Here is a 20,782-nt window from a genome sequence, read left to right as displayed (position 1 = left end):
GTCAATGGCCTCCCCAGGACTCCACCTACAGTCCTTGCAGCTCTGTGCCCATACATCACAGTTCACAATTGTTGGAACAAAGGTATGAATTAGCAGAGAAGCAGCAGCATCCTTATGCAATGGACTCACATTTGAAGCCAAAAAAATCAAAGATAGAATGCTCCCATCTAACACTTGACGCTCACCTCCTCTGGCCCACAGCAGCACAAGATTAACTCAAAACTGAACAACAGAACTGAAAAAAGACAGCTATTCCCCCACTGAAAACAGCTCTCGCGCACTGCCTCGAGCCAGAGACAGTCAGCCCCAGGACCAGGACAGCACTCTGGTTATCCCAGCCTGCAGTGCCAGGAAGGCCCTCTCAGCTCTGTAGCCACCCTGTGCTGCCAGCTCCGGCAAAGCCACGGCTGTGAGAGGTCTGCAGGGGATGCTGCTCCGGCCTGCACACGATGCCTTCTCCAGCTGATGACCTAAACCTCAACTACTGCAAAGCAGCTAAAGCCAACGCAAGCGACTGGCTACATGCAGACCTTCATCCTGATCAATAGCTGCCAAGCGCAGCGCCAAGGAGCCCCACTGAGTGCCAACGAGAGCCCTGACTTGGGCAAGGAGCTCAGCTGGCAGAGCTGCAGCAGCTCTGTGTATCCCAGAGGCAGAGATTTACACAGGCTGCAGGTACAGCACTTTCAGTCAGTGTTTCAGAATTAAATCACCCTGTTTTGCTGTACAATATAACATCGTTAGACGAGGCCAAAGATGTATTGCCTGTGCTGAGAGTCCTCCACTCTGCTCCTAAGAACTGATGCTCTCTTCTAACAGCAGTTTTAAAGCGAAATAATTTGTTTAAATGACTGAATGTTATCTCAGTTTTATAGAGTACTTTTAATAAAATATTTCCTCTGTGTGGTTCGTTAACTGGCTTATCACTGTCCCACCTAGTTTCTTTTATAATTTTTCTATTGTTTAAACTCTTGCATAAAGCTTGGCTTCCGTCCCAGAAAGTAAAAGAACGCAGTGAGACTATTTATATAGAGAACTAAAGTTCCATGAAAGCTTTATGAATGACTTCACAGCTTTGAAAAATATCCTTTAAGAGTCAGGGCTTTGTTCTGCTGTTTATCTATTAGGAGCGTTTGGCTTCACTGGTGGGATCATCCATTTCTGAAAAGACCAAACACGCTCGGATCGATGCTACCACCTCCACGTCTGGCTGATACCTTTCCTCCAGCAGAGTTCTCCTGTCCTCACATACAGCAGTGACTGCTGATAACATCAGCACTGTCAGGATCGCTACAGACGTACAGATATGTTGGATGGTCTGACTGCTCCCTTAGTTGTACAAAGCAGAACTTTAACTACTGGTACTGGATTGAAAAGGCGTAGAAGTTCTAATGAGGAGAGGAGGTAGAAATCACCAAGTCCACTGCAGTGTCATTAATAGAACAACGACGTCAGCTCTGCGCCTCTGTGACTGTTCAGCTGTGTTCCATACACTGCCCAAAATCCAAATTGTCTTTTAATGCATCACAGCATCGGGCCTCCACAGAAAAGTGCTCTCTCTGTGCTTAAAAGTACAGCACGCAGATTTGGACTCCCAAATATATTTCAAGTTTTGACATTTCAATGTGAAATAAGTTCCCCCTTGTCAAAGGATATCCTCTTATTATCAGAAAGAAAATGCGAGTCTCAGAAAATCGTATCTTGATGAAAAAGCACAATGCTACAGACCACCCCCACTCTAAATCATTCTTCTTTTGTTTTCACTGCACTTCACAGAACATTAACTCCATGGCAGCCAGAGACTGACACAACACATCTTTCTTTCATGCAGTTTATATGACTGTTTTTCCACAACCTCTGAAAATCATGACCTAATGCTACTAATTAAAATGGACCCGGATGATGTCAACAGCACAGCGTGGGTGCGAGGCACAGCCCAACACACACAGTGCAGCCAAAAGGCACATTGCTCCCAGAGCTGCTGCTCAGAGCCACAGGCAAAGCAGTGCAAGAAGGATGAGCCTGGCCCAAGGAGCACACTGCAGCCAAACAGCAGTGGCCATGCACCACACAGCATCCAGCCAGGCTTCCCTGCCTCATCGCTGCTATTTTCGTCTCTATTTCAGCCAAATATATACTAAAAAAAACAAGATGCCATGTTATAAAGGATGAGCACCTACAGTCCATGATGGTCAGGCACACCACAGAGCCCAGCAGCCGGTCAGCTGAGTTTAATGCAGAAAAGAAAGGAAAAATAAACACAACCACAGCACTACTGCACTGAACTTCTTGACCAACACAGAAGCTAACTTTTAAGGTTATGCAAACTGCACTAAACTTAAACAAATATAAACACATTGCACATACAAACCAGAGAGTATGCACAAAGTAGGAAAGCAAAGAGAAAAGTCCCAGAGAGATTCTGAAAAAGCAATTCTGTGCCATAGGAGTTGAAGCAAAGAATTAGCCACAAAGAGCTAGTAAGTGTGTTTGTTGGCTTACATTTGGTTTTTTAAAGAGATCCAAATATCTGAGGCATACTGAATGGTCTTTACAGCTGTGAGATCCTGTGTTTGAGTCAAGAAATCTATGGAAATACTTCATTTGGAGAGAGCAAATACATGAAAAGAAGGAATAAACAGCTTTGTCCTCAGCCAGACATGACGCAAACAGATGTGCACTTCCCAACAAAATCTGCCAACTTGCCTTATGAGAGCACATTCAAACCATCAGCAGCAGTGGCACACTGATACCCTGCAGCCAACAGTCTCTTCAACACACTCTCACCCAGACTTGAGAATAATAAACATAAGTCTGCAGACAGAGAAAGGTAAAGAACGAAAATGTAACTGTGATGCCAAAGGCCACAGGAGGGTCACTCAGGACATCATTTATATACCAAGTTAGCAGCGGAGCAGATTTAATGACTCCTTGGATGAGCTAATAAAAGGAAAACTTTCTCACTCTGTCAAATGAAAATTCTAGATTTTCTAGGGTCCTTAATGCTAAAAGGTGAGCTTGCAAGCAAGAAAGAAGAAGAAGAAAAAAAGAATGAAACGGGAACATCTCATTGAAATTCTGGATAGGATCAAGTGAAGGGCATTTACTTTGTGCAGCTGAAATCAGAGCCCTAGGGCAGGTGCCTTGCAGACCCAGTGGAGGAAGCAGCTCCATGTACCATGTGCACGTCTCCAGCACGACACCTGGGTCTGGAGAGCTTCTGCCTGGGCTCCCATCCACTGCTGCTACACAGCCAAAGCACGGCCCAGCCACCACACAGCTCCCATCAGCAGCACAACAGCCAGTGCCACAGCTGCCAATTGCAAAGTTGAGGTTTCAGCACATGAAACCAGCCTGTGGGACAAAGCACCACAGCCAGATCCTTCCCTCCAAGCAAGGGCCCAGAAGTTGCTCCTCCCAGCTGAGCCATCCTTCAGAGCAGGTCCTGCATGGAGCAGCTAAAGGAAGCTGCTGCACCCAAGCAGCACAGACATGGAGATGCTCTCGGGGTGCCAGTCCTGCCAGCACAGGGCTCTGCTCTCTGGTGCACCAAACAAGGTGCAGGCCAGGGTTTGTACCAAAAAACAGTTATCCCATCTTTCAACTACTTTCCCTTTTCCCCTAGAAGCTGGGCCTACAGCACCCAGTACTGGAAAAGATGTTTATCTTAGCATCAGTCATCTTCATCAATCGATAGAGCAGTACCTAGCAAGTTGTGATCTGTGAAGCACATGTTTTCAACAGACACAAACTCTATCTTTAAAAACTATGTAGTTAGGTCTTAGTAACTGCTGAGTCTTTTCAATAACACCAGCACTGAGGAACCAAAAACATAAAGCTTCACATTTATAAAACCTTCCTTGATGCTTCATTTCCTGTGACCAAATAAAGCCATTTCAGTAAGCAAAACTAAATGAATTAAGAAAGAAAAGTAAATGGATGTCAGGACTTCAAGGTTCAGTGACATTCTATCCCTGCCTGCAAGTAATGGGTCATTTAAATTCTATTTCTCAGAGCAATACTTGGCTCAAAGAGCCATTAAAAGATTTAGGCTATATCAGTTTTTGAACCTCTTCAAATAAATCCTCAAACAAAAGGGAAGATGATGCAGTAAGAGAGAAACATCAAACATCCTCCTGGTCCCGCAGCCATTTCATTCACTTTTCTGCACAAAAAGGAACGTTTCCACTACAGTGCCTCTATCAAGCCATTAGTAAACTATTAAGTGAATCTGAATGCATTTCAGCTGCATCCCTCGAGCAACTGCACAGCCAGAAACATGGAAGAGAAGGAATGAGTAACACGGCCGAGGATCACCTTCCATGGCTCTGGGCAGCCTGGTCTGGTGGTTGGCAACCCTGCCTGAGGCAGGAAGGAACTAGATGATCACTATGGTCCTTTTCAACACAGGCCATTCTACGATATGAAGTATAGATACAAAAGGCCCAGTACTGGTGCCAAAGTTCCTCCAGTTGCTCTAACAGAGCACAAAGCGATGAGAACAGGCTCTCCTGTGCTGACCTGCTCGATGATCCAGATGACTCTGAGAATGCAAGAGAGACCGAGCCCTGCCCTTCCTCTGGGGAACGAGGGTCACTTCTTTTGCCATCAGGAGTTCCTGCTTCGAGAACCTGGGCTTCTCCAAGGGCCGCAGCTGAGTGATGCTCTTCAGGATCTTCCCCTATCAAGAAAAACAACATTGCTTAATTTTTTGCTGCCTGAAGACAGATTTTAAGAACAACAACAAGTTTTGAGCATTTGAATACTGATGCCTCATTCCCACTCACTTCCCAAACTCTTACAATTTCAAAGGTTTATTTTTTTTTTTTTTTTAACTGTGGCAGAAAAAGAACCATCACCAACAGCAACAAAAAAACAGCAACAACAAATAGCCTCTAGGAACCAGAGCCTGAATCAGAAATATTCCCTTGTTATGAGTTTCAAATAAAAACAAGGAGAGCAATAAAGGGTAAGGTGATTTGTCACATCTCAGAAATTAGCAAACACTTAACGAGACAGCCCCGTTCTCCGTCCTTGCAACCAATTCACTCTGCTCATTGCATAAGACATCTTGATAGCTTCAGAGTTTCACAGATCAAGATAATAGGCTTGTTTTCAATAAAAGAAACATAATGATTTATTTCCTCATGCATGCAAGAAAGATGAAATGTCAGTCTAGATCATTGGTATTTCCATTTATCTTTATAGGAAGGAACATTTCTAGACAACAGAAACAAACTGTGAAGCCATTCTATTATTTTCCTATCAAATATTTTTATCTATTAGGAGATGTACAGTCCTCTCAAGACATGCCTCCTACCTCTCTACATACGTAGAGAATACGGACTAGGAAGTGGGATAAAACAGAAAACTTGCTTTTACGTTCTGCCCACAAGTCCTTTCCAAGGGATTATTTAACCAGGAAGTTGCAAGGGATACTAAAGCCATGTTGAGACTCATCTCATTAATAATTCTCATTAAGGCAGTTCAGAGTTGTTCTCTGCACCCACACCAGCCAAGTTATATTTCTACTCAAACCACTTCCACTTTTGTACCTCTACAAAGTGTTCTGACAGTGTTGGCCAAACAGAACTATAGCAACAATGTGGAATAGCTACACAATCTATAAATTCAGCCAGGGTTTGCCTTTCCCCTGTGCTAAAGGGCATATTTAATTGTTAGGAGCATATTTCTGTCAGTTGAAAACAACCAGCAGATTACAGTGAGTCAGCTGTCTAACTAATGCAGCATTACTGACATCAGGAGATTAAAAATAAAGGCCCAGTACAATAATACAGCTCAAAATAGATACATCAAAGTATTTATCAATTTCTTACGGTGCTTCTGCTAGGCAGTGCAAAATCCTACTTTATCAGTTATAAAAGCAGACTGGAAATTATTATTATTATTATTTAAAGTTTGAAGATGTAAAACAAGATCATGTGAATTGGAAGGGATGTTAAAGTCACTGCAACAAAGCAAGATTTTAATAGAGATATAAGCTACATCCATCAATACTACAGTTAGGGGCAATGGGAGACATTAAGGTTTTAAAAAGAACGTTTTAACTCTGCATAGTTCCAGGATTACCATCTACCTCTTTCAGACTCCGAATAATTGGGTAAGGAATGCATACAAAGCCTTTGCTCTTCTTGGAAGCAATGTTTTCAAACGGCAAGTCATCAAACCAGTGCTGGTTTTCTTTCTTTCAGTGTTGCAATCTCCAATTTAATAAAAAGGTACGTGCTGTTAATAACAAACACAGAGGAAGAAAAGGCCTTAAGCCTTATGTTCCTTCACCCCTAAGTCTTCATGCTTTTCTTGGTGGCTTATAAGCAGCCAACTGGGTACATCTGTTCAGCACAAAAAGGGAAATTAATTTCAAGGATTGCTTGCATGCAACATTTTAAAGATCACAGAGTGCACAAGAAGAGTAACAAGTATCTTGAAGGTTTGTCAGAACCCCAGATGAAGGGGCATCATCATCTTAAGTCAGCATGATACAGGATGATACAACTCTTGCAAGCTATTTTCTACCTGAAAATTTTTCAGGTATTTCCTCCTATTTTTTCTTTTGGAAAAGCTGCATGGCTTCACTTAGCTTCTCAAAGCCTGCAGTTCAGGGCACAATGAAAAGGTAACTCACAGGAACCAAACTCTCCACTGATCATAGCAAGAAATTAAGATTTCAGTCTGTGATCCCATTATCTAACAGCACATTGCTCCTGTCTCTGCTGTAGTTACAAGTTACACCAAATGAGGCAAACTTCATCCTTGAGATTCCTTACCTTTCACCCTTCGCAGGGAAAGGATTACACATTGCATCAAGATCTGCATGGAATGATAAGGATCGAATTCATACTACTCCACTGATAGTTCCATTTCTTTTTATTCTCTGCTGGAGGTGAAGCACAGGACACAGCCTCACACCAGAGGTGAACGCAGCTCAACTCGGGCAGCACAGGACGTGCAAGGGCTGCTACCAGCTGAACTGCTGTACTTCCCCAAGGTTACAGACATCAGCACATCCAATGGAATGCTCTCTGAAATTCAGCATCCTGAACACGCTGCAATTCCACAGATATTAGGCCAAGGACTGCTTTTCCAAAGCACACATTCAAAGATTAACTGCACGCTGCCACAGCAAACAATACCATAAAACAAATGAGACTGAACAAAACTACAAGGAACAAGTTAAAAGCACACAGAGGTGTTTCTCTGATGCTGTGGGCATCAGTGAGGACAACAAACATAGGCTGGATGCTGCTCCTAACTCCAAGCATATCTGCAGAACTGAGTGAGTGCAGCTGTGCATTCCCACTTCTCACTGTGCTGAAGGGTATGAATACAAAACGAAGCAACTTAAAAAGAAAGGCAATGTACTGTATAAACATTCTAGAAGAAGCTGAAGTACTTTACTCCTTCAACCTCAGGACGAGAAAAACACTTGTCCCAGTCCAAACATGCCCACAGTTCTCTGTTACTGACTCCTTATTACACCAATAGAGCAAAGCAGGTAATACCCACAAGCACCTTCATTTCCACGATGCCTACCATCACATGCCTGTTCCTAACTTGGTACGTGTGGCTCAGAACCTAAGGCCCCATTTAAACAGCTAGTTCAAATATGCATCTGATACAGTACACGTGTACACAGTCATTAAAATCAAACACACTGCACATTTATTACAAGTTGATTCTAGTGTGATTCTTAAGCACAATGGCAGCCCATTTCTTTAAGCTCTGCTTGATTTCTATGTTTGTTTGGGATTTGTGTTCATTTGTTTCATGGTTAAGAACTGTAGGAGGGGAGGAAAGAACATTTCTCCGGGAAATGCACTGATCAGCACGGGAGGCAGGGAGGTGGAGAGGGATTACGTTAAAAGGCATCACTAACCTGTGCCTGCTGGTAATCCTATGAAAGTGCCTTCTTTTTTCTTTTGTGTGCTTTCTGTTTTCCTCTTACCACTTTTCTCCCACCGATTTTTTACTTGATCCACTAAAAATTGAAATTCGCTTCTGTGTTTGTTTCCTGGAACATAAAAGTGCATTGCTGTACAACAAGCAGGCAGACCTGTGCCACAGAACTCCTAAGGCATACCATAAACAAGTGAAAAGAACATGAAATAAACACAAAATACTGAATCAAAAACGTTTTTGTTACAGCAAACAAAAATTCACTCCTCATTGCAGCGTTCCATATTCTGTCAACAACCCAAATCCATGTTTATGCTTTCAGGGTTGCCCAGCAGCCAAGACAGTTGCATAAAAAAAACACCTTAGTTTTTGCAGAATAAAACTGTTTGTTTCCTCTTAACATCACCACGTTTCTGTTTGTTTGTTTTACTAAACCCATTAAGTACTGCAATTGTCACTGTAACAGCCTGTAACACCAGAAGATTTCAAGCTCCTTCTGAATACTGTAGCACTGCATTCATTCATAACCTCTCTCCTGAATTAGATGGAGAGGCTGCATTACTCAGTGGAATAATTAGCCATTCAGAGGGCATTTTTCACTTGTGTTGCTCAGAAAATCTAAACGCACAAACACCTTACAAAAACCCATCAGCTCTAAATGCACAAAGGGCTGCACAGCACTTTGCCAAGGGAAAACAGAACCTTGGTGCCTGAACAGCTCAACAGAAAGTGCAAGTAACCAGCTGCAGAAACTGTGACATCTCTTATTCTGTGCTGATTTACCTTCCAAACGCAATTCCCAGTTCTCTGCTTTTTGAGACTGACCTTACTGACAACAAGCCCCAGGGAAGCCGTGTGTTGCCAAGGCGCACTTTCCCAAACAACCTAACAGAAGCTAATCGAGGCTATCAGCCCCATCTTGGTAGCCTGGTTGGCACGCCTCTTGTTTTACCACCTCACAGCAGGGGGCAGCATCCCAACTAGAGAGAAAGAGCGTGGATTTTCCCATTTCTGCAGTAAAGTAATTCCACTATAACAAGATGGTAAGCACAACAATGACAGCAGAGCAGCAAGTAAGGTTTTGCTCAAATGCAAAAGAAGAGGGCACAGAAATAAAACAAAGAAGTTGCTTATCTTCAGAAGGCCTCAGATACACAGGGATCTCTAGAGATGCCCTCACCTCCACTGCCAACCCTTAAAAGAGGTCTGGGAAGGGGTGGATCCTGGCTCCACTCTTCCAGTCACTTGGGTACACTGCATGCACCTGAGCTCCCCTGGGCTGGCCCTGCCTTCCACCAGGTGCTCCACCACTGCTTCTAGCTGGGACTTAGCATTGCACCTAAGGCTGCGTTTATGGACCAGGAAGAACCCCAGCATACAGAACAAGCACCAAACCAATGTGCATCCTCAGCCTGTGGCAAGCTGAGGGCTGGGGGAGCTCCCACAGCTCCCACCTCAGGCCAGGCCTGGCCTCTCCCCAACACCTCCTGTCAGGTTCTGTTCCACACAAGGAAACACATCTGAAATACTTTTCTCATGTTTTGTTTAGAGCTTACTCACGCCTGGTAGAGCTGAAGACTCCACATAAGGTCAACAACTCCTTGTAGTAAAAAAAAAAAAGTTCCTGCCCAAGATGCTTGTATGTGAAGCATGGCATATTTATTACATAATCCCTTTGGTGCTTCAGTTTTTCCAGCGTTACTATTTTTTGTTGTTTTGTTTCATGCTGCATCTACAAAGGTCTTCACATCACAATAAGTGTCCTGCCAATACAAGGCAGTGCTCAGATGCAACATAAATCACAGCTGTGCTGAAGCTACGTACCACGTACAGCTCGTAAAACCATGGGTATTTCAGTAATAAAAACAATTGCAGACATAATTACAAATATTTCAAACACCAGACAATAAATCACCGAGTGTCTGAATCCAAGTGTAAATTAAAAGACTCAGAGGGCGCAGCAGATTACATTTTTTTCCTACGCATTTTTTTTTCTTTTTCAAAGCTTGAAATAGAAGCCTGGCCATAAGGAAAGCAGGAGGTGACCCTGGGGATGGGAGGGAGCATCGCAGTGCCATTGCTGAGCTCCCAGGGAAGAAGGTGGCTCCTGACCAGGACAACAGTGCTGGTTATACCCCACAAGGCAGCAGCGAGTGGAGCACTGATGGCAGCTGCTCCAGGGCTACCAAGCACTGTGCTTTGGGTTTGCTCTTTAGAGCTGTTTAAGCTTCCTGGGGAAAGATACCCCACTGAGGGATTAGTAAGTTCATGGGGAGTTTTTTTGTTGTTTGTTCGGGAGGTTGTTTGTTTCTGTCATTGGTTAGATTGGCATTTTTTGTTTTGCTTTGTATTATATTGCTAGAGATTTCTGCAAGGCAAGAAAGCAATTATGAACCAGTTACTTGAAATTAGAAGAGAATGATTCAAAACCACAAACAGTACAGCTGGAAAAAAAAAATTCTCAGGAATAGAAGCAAAAAGCAAGGGGAAAAAATTGCTAAAGATCTAGGCCCTTATTTAGCCTTTACAGAAACCCAACTAAAATCAACAAAGCTAAATCTAGCTGCAATATGGCATAATTTATATGCCCGAAGCAAGAGAAGAACACAAGGAAACAAGGGAAATGTGACCATATTGCAGATTTAAATACACCCCTAAGTACCACCAGAACAAGTTGTCCCTTCAGTGCTTTGCTCCTCCATGGCAAAAGCTGAGAGGCCTCATGTGTGCTGAACGCTGTTCTCCTGTCCCATGGTAGCCACCACTTCCAGGAGTGCAGGTGAAGTCTTGCAATAGAACTCTCAGAAGAACCTTTGCTTCTAAACTGAGCCTAAAAATGACTAAGCTGCTTAGATGGCTCCAAGGACAGACAAAGGGGTTTTGGTGGTGGTGGTTTGGTGGTTGTTTTTTTTTTGTTTGTTTGTTTTTTTTAAAGACAGCTCATGAGGAAAATGGAGTGAAACCTGGATTTTACTCACGATAACTGGTGTGAATCTCATCTATTTCCTCCTCTGTCTGGTCCTTTGTAAAGGTCAGGCTCTACAGAAATCACACAAATGTTTATTTACTAAGAGAAAAAGTTGATAAAGCTGCATAGTTTACAACTAAAAACTAACTGGGGGAAGGCTCACACATTCAATGTTCTCACACCAGCTCCTAGTGTCCCATCCACAGACGTAACACATGTTTAAAGTACACGCTGTCTTGCTTTGCTTTCACAAAGACAAAGGACTAAACCAAAATACCCTGGGTAACACCCGGCATGTGTGGGCCATGAAGTTCTCCCTAATCCTGGACAATAAACGTGCACCAAAAGTCACAAAAGTATCATATGTCATGGGAAAAGAACAGGCACTACTGCTAATAGGGAAGCAAGGAATGTGCTAGATAAATCCTAGAGAATTCTAGAAAGCCAAATATTCCCCACACTACCACGGAGGGTCAAAGTCTTCCAATACATCCAAGGGGAACATTACTTCAGAATTTTTATTGCAATCAGAAAAAAAGTTCTCTTACTTAAACAGTTTGGACATAGAGATATCAGCTATACTAAGAACTGCCCAGGACAAACGACTGATAAGAGAAAATCAAGTCACAAGATGGTACACGCCAAGTCCAACATGCAGCCCAGAGTTCTGGCAGTTGCCATAACAAAGTGACAGGCAGACACACTGAGTGCCCACGCTGCAGTTTCTCCTGTCCCTCAATTTAGGAACAAGGACAGTCAGCTTACGTTTTCACCACTTTTATTCAGTTCAAGCTGAACCCGAATCTTCTCATTCTTCTCCAGCTCTTTAACAATCTCTGCAACTGTTTGAAAACACAAGAAATGGATCGTTAGACAGGACTTGTTAGGGATGCAGCAGCACTGAACAAAACGGCTGCTAACAAATCAGAGACAAAGCCAGCAGCTGCCAGCAGTGCCCGCTCCGCCTCGAGCCGCACGCACGCTCGGTGCTCAGCTTCAAACAGTGCCCAGCACACATCCACTGGCAGCCAGCATTGCTCCGCCACGGCCGCAGCCCTTGTTTCATTTCCTTTGGGTTAAATTAATAGAAATAGGCAGTCTTTTTGAACCTTGTCTGAATCTTTCTCTACCACACTATGCTGTCTCTGAGACATAAAGGCATGCTGTTTATAAAGTTCTCATTCTATAGTGTATCTTTAAGTGGAAGTTGAAATAACAAAACACACCGCTTATCTTACTTTTCCCTCCTAGCAGCTCCTCCAAGGCAGTGCGGAGCTGTCTGCAGGCTTCTGTCCAAAACCCATAGTCCAGGGATGGATTACAGCCTCCAACCATTAAGTCAGACACCTCAGCAGCACACAAACAGGCACAGCACTGTCTGCAGGGTTTGTTTTGACATTTACTTTTACAGACATGTTTCTACCCTTAATCATTGTCACAGAGCTCTGAGGTAGCTATGCAGATTACTAAAACAAATACTTGCACTAGTGAAGCAGCCTGAGAACAAGAAGCTTATTGAGCTGTGAAGGAATAAAACCTGCTTAAAACTGGTTTAGGCAAAATCCAGGAATTTGGCACCTCTGCTTCCACAGAAGCTCAACAATTTGTATTTTATAGTGACCTTTGGTTCACTGCTACCACTGAAAATGCATGCCTGTGTGAGCTGGTTTAATAGTTCACCCTTCATAAATAGTCACTGAGCCAGAACTCCATAAAAGCTTTGCATTATTTAAGTGATCCCAGTTGAAGCACCCTGCAGTGCCCTGTGGAACTCTTCATTAGCTAGCTCAGATGAACTGTATGCATAGGGGTTATGTGATGCTTCATTGCAAGCACTGAGTGAAGAACTGCTACAAGAGAGCAGCAGCCCCCAGCATGCCAACACAGCCAACAGAGGGCCCTGTGCATGGCAGAGCTCCTGCCCCAGCACCTCAGAGCAGGCACAAGGCTCCAGCCTGGCAGCGCAGTGCTGCTAGCCCTAGACATCCCTGCTGTGGATGAGCAGCACACAGTGAATGTGAACATTGGGGGTGCCACCCCAACCCCTACATACACCCCTTGCCCACACCAACGAGGCCAAGCCCACCCATCCCAGCTACTGGGAGCACTGAATGCACACAGATGCATCGACAGCTTCTGGAAGAAGCAGTGAACACGCATCAGGACCTCGCTGAAAACACGAAGAGAAAAGGGATCAGCTATGGGGTGAGGAACGTCATTCCCCAGCCACACACCTGGGCTGTGCTGCCAGCAGCAGGCTGAGCACTGCCAGCAACCAGCGTGAGTGCTGCGGGACCCCCGCGCCTGCACTGCTCCAGAGAGCTGCATCACAGCTGGTCCTGCCAGAGGCTGCTTCCAAAGGGCTGCCTGCCATCAGCTTCCAGTCAGATACAGAGCAGTACAGCCAGAAATCCCAAGTCTCTCACACACGTCTGTGTCTTTGCGCCATTACTGCTATCACTTGCACAGCTGAGAGATGACGAACGCCATCTTTAAAGAGAAGCATATTCTCTTCTTGTATAAATGGAATATAGCAAGAGCCATTCAAGATGTAAGAAATGGCCCCACTGCATGCACAGCCAGGCAACACAAACGCATGCAAAGAGCCTGCGATGATACAAACTTTCCTAGTATTTCTAACTTACCCGATTTGGGATTTAGAGAATCACACTGAGCATTATACATGTGCACAAATTCTTGGTGCCTTTTAACGAGCTGCTGACGGCTCCCACGGGAAGACAGTCCTTGCTCCTTCAGCTTCCTCTTCAAGTCACGATCAGAGAGCAAGTTGTAAACAACTTTAGGCATAGGCTTCCTTTTGTGAGCTGAACTGCAAAGGAGAAAGAAAACAACCCTTTTTTTAATTAATACTCCTACCAGGAATCCAAATGCTGACTTGTATTCTTTCAGGGCATCCCCTAGGAACACTATCTTGCATTATACTTTCCTAAATCCCAAGCAGTCTAGACAAAACAAGCAAAATTTAAAATTCTATTAGGGATGCGGGCTTGATACCAAACAGAGATCTGGCTTTTATTCTCATTCATTAGGAACAGTGGAAACAGTAAAAACATCCCAAATGAAAATTAAAATGTAACATCAGATTCCCGTATTAGTTTACCACTTATTCATCTTCAGAACTCTCTAGCTTCTGGACTGCAATCTCAGCATGACTGAGCAAATTCAGAGCTTTAACAAAGTTACTTCCTAATTTAAGATTCATAGGACCTGGATCAAACTGCACACAGTAAGAGTTCCTCACAGCTGTCAAGTCTGATCAGTGAACCACAGCAGCCAATGTTTATGTTAGTAACAAAGACTAAAGGTTGCACTTCTGATGTGAATGTGGCAGCTATAACAAACTCTAGGGTGGATGCTTAAATAGGAAGACATGCATGAACCTTATGAAATTTAACATCTTAAAAGAAAAGACCTTAACCTGAGTAATTTGAAGATAACTACAGCGAGCAGAGAAAGGTACAGTTGTTATTTTTGACTTGACAAGTAGTGAAGCAATTCTCTTTTGGCCCATCTGACTCAGAGGAAACAAGTCATTCACCAGATGAAAAATGGGAAGAAGTGTTACAGAATAAAATCGTAATGCTAATGGATGGGAACCCGATGACAACGACGTCCAAAGTTTTACAACCTATGTCAAATTCCTTAAAACAGCACTCAGTGTTTTCTTACCTAAAACTAAAACAAACAGAACAAAACCCACCACCAATTCTGGTTATCCACAAAGCTGCTTTGAAAGAGGCAGATCACTGCAACAACACAAATGCAGCAGCTTCAGACTGACAGTAAGCAAGGGAAGCACGACGCCCTGCCCTGCAGCCCAGCAACTGCTGTGGGCTCCGCAGTGCAGAGCACTCCACGTGCTCACAGGAGGCTCAGCCCTCTCCTACCTCCTGAGGCGGTCCTTCTTCTCCTCTCTGCTCAGGCAGCTATCCAGGTGTTTGTTGATGTATGCCTCTGGAATAGCAACTCCACAAACAGGGCAGTCCACTGAAAGAAAGGGAGAGTGCTTTTACTGCTGCATACGTCTCAGCCAAAGTCAAGCTGAAAAACTGTCGAGTAAAATGAAAATCCAGAATTGCAAGTTTGGTTTTATGTTCTTTAATAAGAAGGCAGATCTACGTGGAACCTTCCCTTTTAGCACTTATCTTCAGAGCACTCATACTCCCCATTCTATGTACCATCAGAACGCATCTCACCTTCCTCCCTGCAGCTGGAGGGCACGAAAACTGTAGTAAAATCGTAGAATAATACACACAGTACAAAGAAACTTCAGTACTAATATAAACATCAGCATATCTTTGTGATAATGCCTTTCATTTTTGCAACATTTCACTTTCCTTTATTTCAATAAGGCAGTAAAGCAGGAATCTGTGCATGTTAACATTGTGTCCCCATCCATGCTTCTCGCCATCATGCCACCGCATGAGTTGGCAAACCTAACAGGAATCCTATGACCCAACCAGGTGTCCTTTTTTCAGAAGCACCTCTAAACTAACATGATTTCTGCTTGGAGACTCACAAACCCCTGCAACAGAGTCCCACCCGTGTCACAACTCTTCCTGCATCAGATTAGCAAGAAATACCTCTGCAGGCCACTTGCAAAGACACTCAAAAACAACGTCTGCCTTTGGCAATTACATCCTGGACGCTGTCAAAAACAAAAAGCTAACCTCAAATGAACAGTATGAGATGGATTCTTTTCCCATTATCCTCTGTATTATCACGAGGAAAGTCAAGTTGGATTCAGAAAACAAAGCAAAACACAATAGCAAGAATACCATGAAATGCTGTAGGAATTGAGAGTTCACTGACAATACTGCTTTGCAATTCCTGACTTACAACTAATTAGGACAGTTACGTTAACACGACAGTTATCAGCAGCCTGTTACTTTATTGAGTACAGCATTTCAGCTGTTAACACAGCAATCAGTCATCCTCACAAGGAGAACTTCAGCACTGCCTCTTTGAGTTTCTCCTTTCTGTTCTTTGACCAACTACTTTGCACTTGTGGAAGCAATTTCTGTGCAACACATCCTCGAGGACTTACTAAGGCCATAAAACAGCCAGCAAGTGAAAAATTCAATTCCTTAAGAATAAACGAGGTAAAATTTTATATTAGTTGTAAATTACTAATATGAGCAAGTCTGATGCATAGAACTAGAAAACATAGCAGCTGGCTAAGTTGACATTATTTTCCTGCAGCTACTTTTCTAGCTGTGTTATGTTTTAAGCAGTATTTACCTGGCTAATGAATAAATATGAACTTCCAGGTCCCAGTCAAATAAATCGCTAAAAGAATAAAAAAATACAAACTATTAGGTCTGAGTGCTTTGCTCCAACCAGCTGCACACCGGCCCCCTCCAACTCAGGACCATCCTAGGATTCTCTAAGGCCTCTAAATGGAAAAGCTGCCCGCCACGATATTTATTTACGAAGACACTGCCAATTTTGTTGTAGTTGATTAGTATAAATGAACATTTTCATGCTTCAGTACATTAATCTTAACACCGTAAGATTACAGAATATAAAGCAGGATACTTGTAGAGAGTCTATAGGTAGGAACATCAACAAAACTGAAACCATGATCAGTTTGGTTGTGGGTGCACCCTCAAATGACAAACGTGATGAAATACTTTGCTTCTGGTTATTGAGGATAAGCAAGAACAACAAACATCAGTGTCTGTGTGCTCGTGAAAGGGAAGAAGAGAAAATGACTTCACTTATTACTGAGCAAATTTGTTGTGCAACCATTGTTTTTAAGAGTTGTTATTCAATACAAAGGAATCTGTAAGAGTCGAACTCGGTTTAATTACTTTGTATCAGCCCAAATTTCCTCATCAAGAATATGCTTGTAGCAGTAATGTGAATGAAGCACAACCCAGCTAGACAGGAAACATCTGAGCACGCCAACGCTCTAATTGCAGATCAGAACAGTGCAGGAGATGGATGCCACAGACTGACGCACTCAGCCAGATGCAACCACAGACGTGGGGAAGTGATCAGAACAAAAGCAAAAATTCAGTATCTCACCTTTGTTGACTATTTTTACCACAGATGTAGAAGGCTTCTCACCACTGTTGGTGCCTTCAGGACTCCCTCGTGGTCCTGCTTTATTGTCTCTGCTAGCAGCCTCTGGAGAACTGCTGCTGATGTTACGATGTTCCTCGGTTTTGCAAACTTTCCAATCTGTTCCTGCCAGACCATCTGTCTTTGTCAGGGTACAAACATTCTCCTTTTTCAACAAACTGTCAATCACTGGCACCTCTTCTTTTACAACTGGCGAAGACGCGGAAGTCTTGGCGTGGCTTTTGCCAATTGCACGCCTACTACAAGCCAATGGAGATGAAATCAGTGGTGTATCCAAGACCAACTGGACCAGCTGTTGCCTGGAAGCATCCAGAAGACAACTGTTAGCTACATCTAACAGTTCTGTTAGCTCTTTCTCTGAAAACAGAAAACAGCTGGAGTTTTTCCTCCATTCCTTCCTCTCTGAGCAGTTGCTAACACGAAGCACTTGGGAATCATTTCGCCCACACAAACCAGGAGCATCCCAGTTCAGTGTTACCACGCTCTACAGATTGCAAAAAATCAGTTTCCCAGTTTATAAACAAAACAAATTACATTTCATTTTGCAAATGTTATAAAATAAGCATCAACATATCACACGGAACGCAAAGAACAAGTTTTCCCCCTTACTTGAGAGTTGCAGATAACTGCTTTCAGGACAGCAGTCCAAGCACTGGATCAGCTGAGGCAAAGGCGTACCAGAAAGTTTGTGTGTTCTTTGTCCCCTCCTGCTGGGGATCTCCAGAGCACAGCCCAACAGGCACCCACCAAAGCAAATAACCAAACACCCGTCAGCTCGTGAGACCAAGCATTAGGTAACCCCACCTACACACCTCAGTGACAGTGAGACAACAGGAACAAACACTCCACTGTTTCTGTAGCTGGAGTGAGAAGACCACCACAGGTACCACGCTTAGGGGCTGCTTTAACAAGGTGCACACCCTGAGGCACAGAGCAGTTCACATCACCCACACACAGAGCCCAGAAGAACCTTTGCAGCCCCTCACCTGGTCCCCTCTCATGTCCTGCTGCCCTCTCACACAGCCTGCACACAACCCTCCTGCTGAGCTCCCCATGCAGCAGTGCCTGCACACCTGCCCTCCCTGCCCCAAGCTGTTCTGTCCCCACGAGGTGGGCAGAGCCTCCCCCCGATCCTCTTCACAGCAGGGTAACAAGGCGGGAGGAGCAGGAAGAAGGGGCAGCTTCTGAGGACACTGAGGAGTCCAGGAGCCGCTGCCAACAGCAGCACTGCACTCGGGCACCTCAGGGCCCCCACCTTGCCGTGCACCCTGCACTACAGAGCAGCAGGGCAGGGCTGTGTTCAGGGCAGGGCCATCAGCACGATGCCATCTCCTCCCAGAAACAAGCCGCCGCGCAGCGTGCCTGCTATCCCTCAACACATGTATGAGCCCAAAAGAGCACAGCAAGCCTGTAACACCACAAAGCCTTCCACATCCACAGCACACTGACCTCCTCAAGTACAAGGTACCTTCCGTGCATTTTTGCTACAGCTGCTGCTCAGTAAGTTCATGCTTTTCATTTAAGCACCGTGACCTGAAAGCTTGGATTTTGACGATTCTCTCCCCCTGAGGTGACAAAGCCTGTGAAAAGAGAGCAGCTGGGGGAGTGGAGTTTCATTTCTATGCCTCCCCTCAAGGCCCCAAACCATACAACTGTCTGGTATACGGCCTCCCTGTTCTGACATAAACACAGCACAAGGTGCTGCTCAGACATCAGCTGTTTCAAGCTATCCCTGCACTTAGCCAGCATGCCGAGCTGAAGAGAAAGGAGCGCAAACCAGCACAGCAGCAACATGGCACTCCTGCAGCATTCACAGAACAGAAAGGATTGCCCCTGAGACACACAGCTCTAGATTTTCAATTTGCAAAGTTTTTAACTCAGAAAGAATAAATAAGAGTTGACATAATTTGGATTACTATTCATTTTCTGCAAAAAAAGCAAGAGACACTCGGTGATGCGGCTTTGGAACAAGCACTGCCATTAAACTGCTTCTTGCCCATAAGAATGAAATGTAGGTGTGCTTTATGATTGCACAGCTGAAGACGTTTCAGTGTTAGGTAACTACTTGGAAAACTCACCAGTCTTTTAAGGTAAAGATTCAACATGCATCTGGGAAGAACTAATTAATATGTATCTTTGAATGTTTTGAGAAGGTACCTAAGTCAGTGGGTGAGCCCACAGTCACACTGCTTTAAGATCAGTTTGTAGTGAATAAACAGAGCACGGAGCTCAGCACACTTTGCATTCTGTGCAGTTATATTTGAGCTACACTCAAAGCCCAGCCTGGAGTTCAAGCTTCCTGGATTACCCTATGCAATGAGCACATTTGTCAGTAGCAATTCTCATGCATCCCAAGGCACTGTGACTTTTTACAGTACAAACAAGCACAATTAAGCGTGGCAGCAAAACTATGTTATTCTGTCTGCACATGCCTAGATATGGACTGGAAGTTTTTCAGGAGGTTAATTCCCCAGCTGATGCAAATATAGAGTGGAGTAGCCACTGTTGTCATAGGATCAACTTCACGGGAAACTCAGGAGCCAGCTAAATGGGAACATGAACAGAGTCCCTTTACACAACCCTGTCCCAGCTCTGCTTCACATTTGCTATTGACAAGGGCTACATTTCATCCTAAAGCATCATCTGACACAGCACTGCTGCCCAGGGCCATCAGCAGCAATAATAGGCATTATTAAGCATCTCACCTGCTGCAGATAAATGCACAACATTCTTCAGCCTACAGGTTAAAACTGCAGCCACAGAGGAGCTGACACAGCAATAGAAATGCAAGAATGGTGGTTTCTTCTGACTTGCCAGGTTTCCATACAGCAGCCAACCATTCAGGTAGATGGGCAAACAGCTCATCTTTTCAGTGCATTTTCTACTGCTTTGAGAGCTCCTCCTCCTGTCAGAGTAACGCAGTCTGTACCTGCACCTATCAGATACTGCTGTTGATTTTCTCCCAGCATATACTCCTTAGCTGGCACGTATCACCATGTACTCACACTGCCTGACAGCACCCGTAGAATTCAAGATTCACATCAGCCTCTTTTTGCAAGGCTTTCCCCTGATTCACCGTTTCACCACATTTCTCTCTCAGGACACACCACACCACCACTGCTCACAGCACCTGGATCCTCTGAAGAGGGCTCTGCTCCACGCAATGCTGTCCCTCAGGAAAGCTCAGCACCCAGTGACGCGCTGTGCCAAGGGACAGGCTCCTGAGCTGGGGGACAGTGGTGTGAGAGCCACAGAACAGAGCCCTGGTGTACGAGCACCTCTCTCTGAATGCAATAGCTAACACTTGCACAAAGACAGCCAGAATTGTCACCACAGATATGCAGCTCACCTACAGATCGATTCAGGCGATAAATGTTAGCACAGTGTGTCTTTCAGAGGGCTTCTCACTTTGCATGGTTTTTTCCAGTTACTTCCACTTAGGTTACGTTCTCTGTGCTCTTAGGAATTTAACACAGACTACTGTCAGCTTGGAGAGGTTGCAGCCGATAAAGTTTTACTACACTGGCACAAAAGCAATACATGTGTCATAGCTGACAAACCCGTTTAACTGCACTGGATACCTTCTCAACGGTGAAACACGAACGCACAAGATGTCAGCGTGTCCTTACGCTCGCTGTATAACCCAAAAGCCCCTCTGTCCCCCATCCTTTTCAACAGATATTTGGGCTGGGCAAGCAGTTGCAGTTACTTCAGTTTAGCTGTGAACGGACATTCATCCTGGCACACCACACCTGATAAAAACTCCGTTCATAAAGGAAAGGAGGCACA

General features: G+C 44.3%; 1 protein-coding gene across 4 annotated transcripts in view; it reads right to left on the bottom strand.

The window, feature by feature from the left end:
* The window catches only part of RAD18 (RAD18 E3 ubiquitin protein ligase), a 35,566-nt gene that overhangs the window by 9,517 nt on the left and 5,267 nt on the right, over positions 1–20,782 (bottom strand). For all 4 annotated transcript variants that reach the window (XR_006169718.1, XR_006169719.1, XM_042823625.1 and 1 more), the window contains exons 5-11: positions 16,937–17,292; positions 14,794–14,893; positions 13,531–13,715; positions 11,651–11,727; positions 10,896–10,956; positions 7,898–8,032; positions 4,522–4,681 (exon numbers count right to left, since the gene is read on the bottom strand). Coding sequence is in view for 2 of the 4 variants with exons in the window: in XM_042823625.1 (XP_042679559.1) it covers positions 4,522–4,681; positions 7,898–8,032; positions 10,896–10,956; positions 11,651–11,727; positions 13,531–13,715; positions 14,794–14,893; positions 16,937–17,292 (1,074 nt within the window). In the remaining 2 variants the exon portion in view is untranslated. The remainder of the gene's footprint in view (positions 1–4,521; positions 4,682–7,897; positions 8,033–10,895; positions 10,957–11,650; positions 11,728–13,530; positions 13,716–14,793; positions 14,894–16,936; positions 17,293–20,782) is intronic.

This window comes from Centrocercus urophasianus, unplaced genomic scaffold, assembly GCF_019232065.1.
Source record: "Centrocercus urophasianus isolate 14NV4802_14NV808 unplaced genomic scaffold, USGS_Curo_1.0 seq_22, whole genome shotgun sequence".
In the NCBI taxonomy this organism is placed as follows: domain Eukaryota; kingdom Metazoa; phylum Chordata; class Aves; order Galliformes; family Phasianidae; genus Centrocercus; species Centrocercus urophasianus.
The sequence above is the reverse complement of the archived record's forward strand: the minus strand, read 5'-3'. Positions and strand labels throughout refer to the sequence as shown.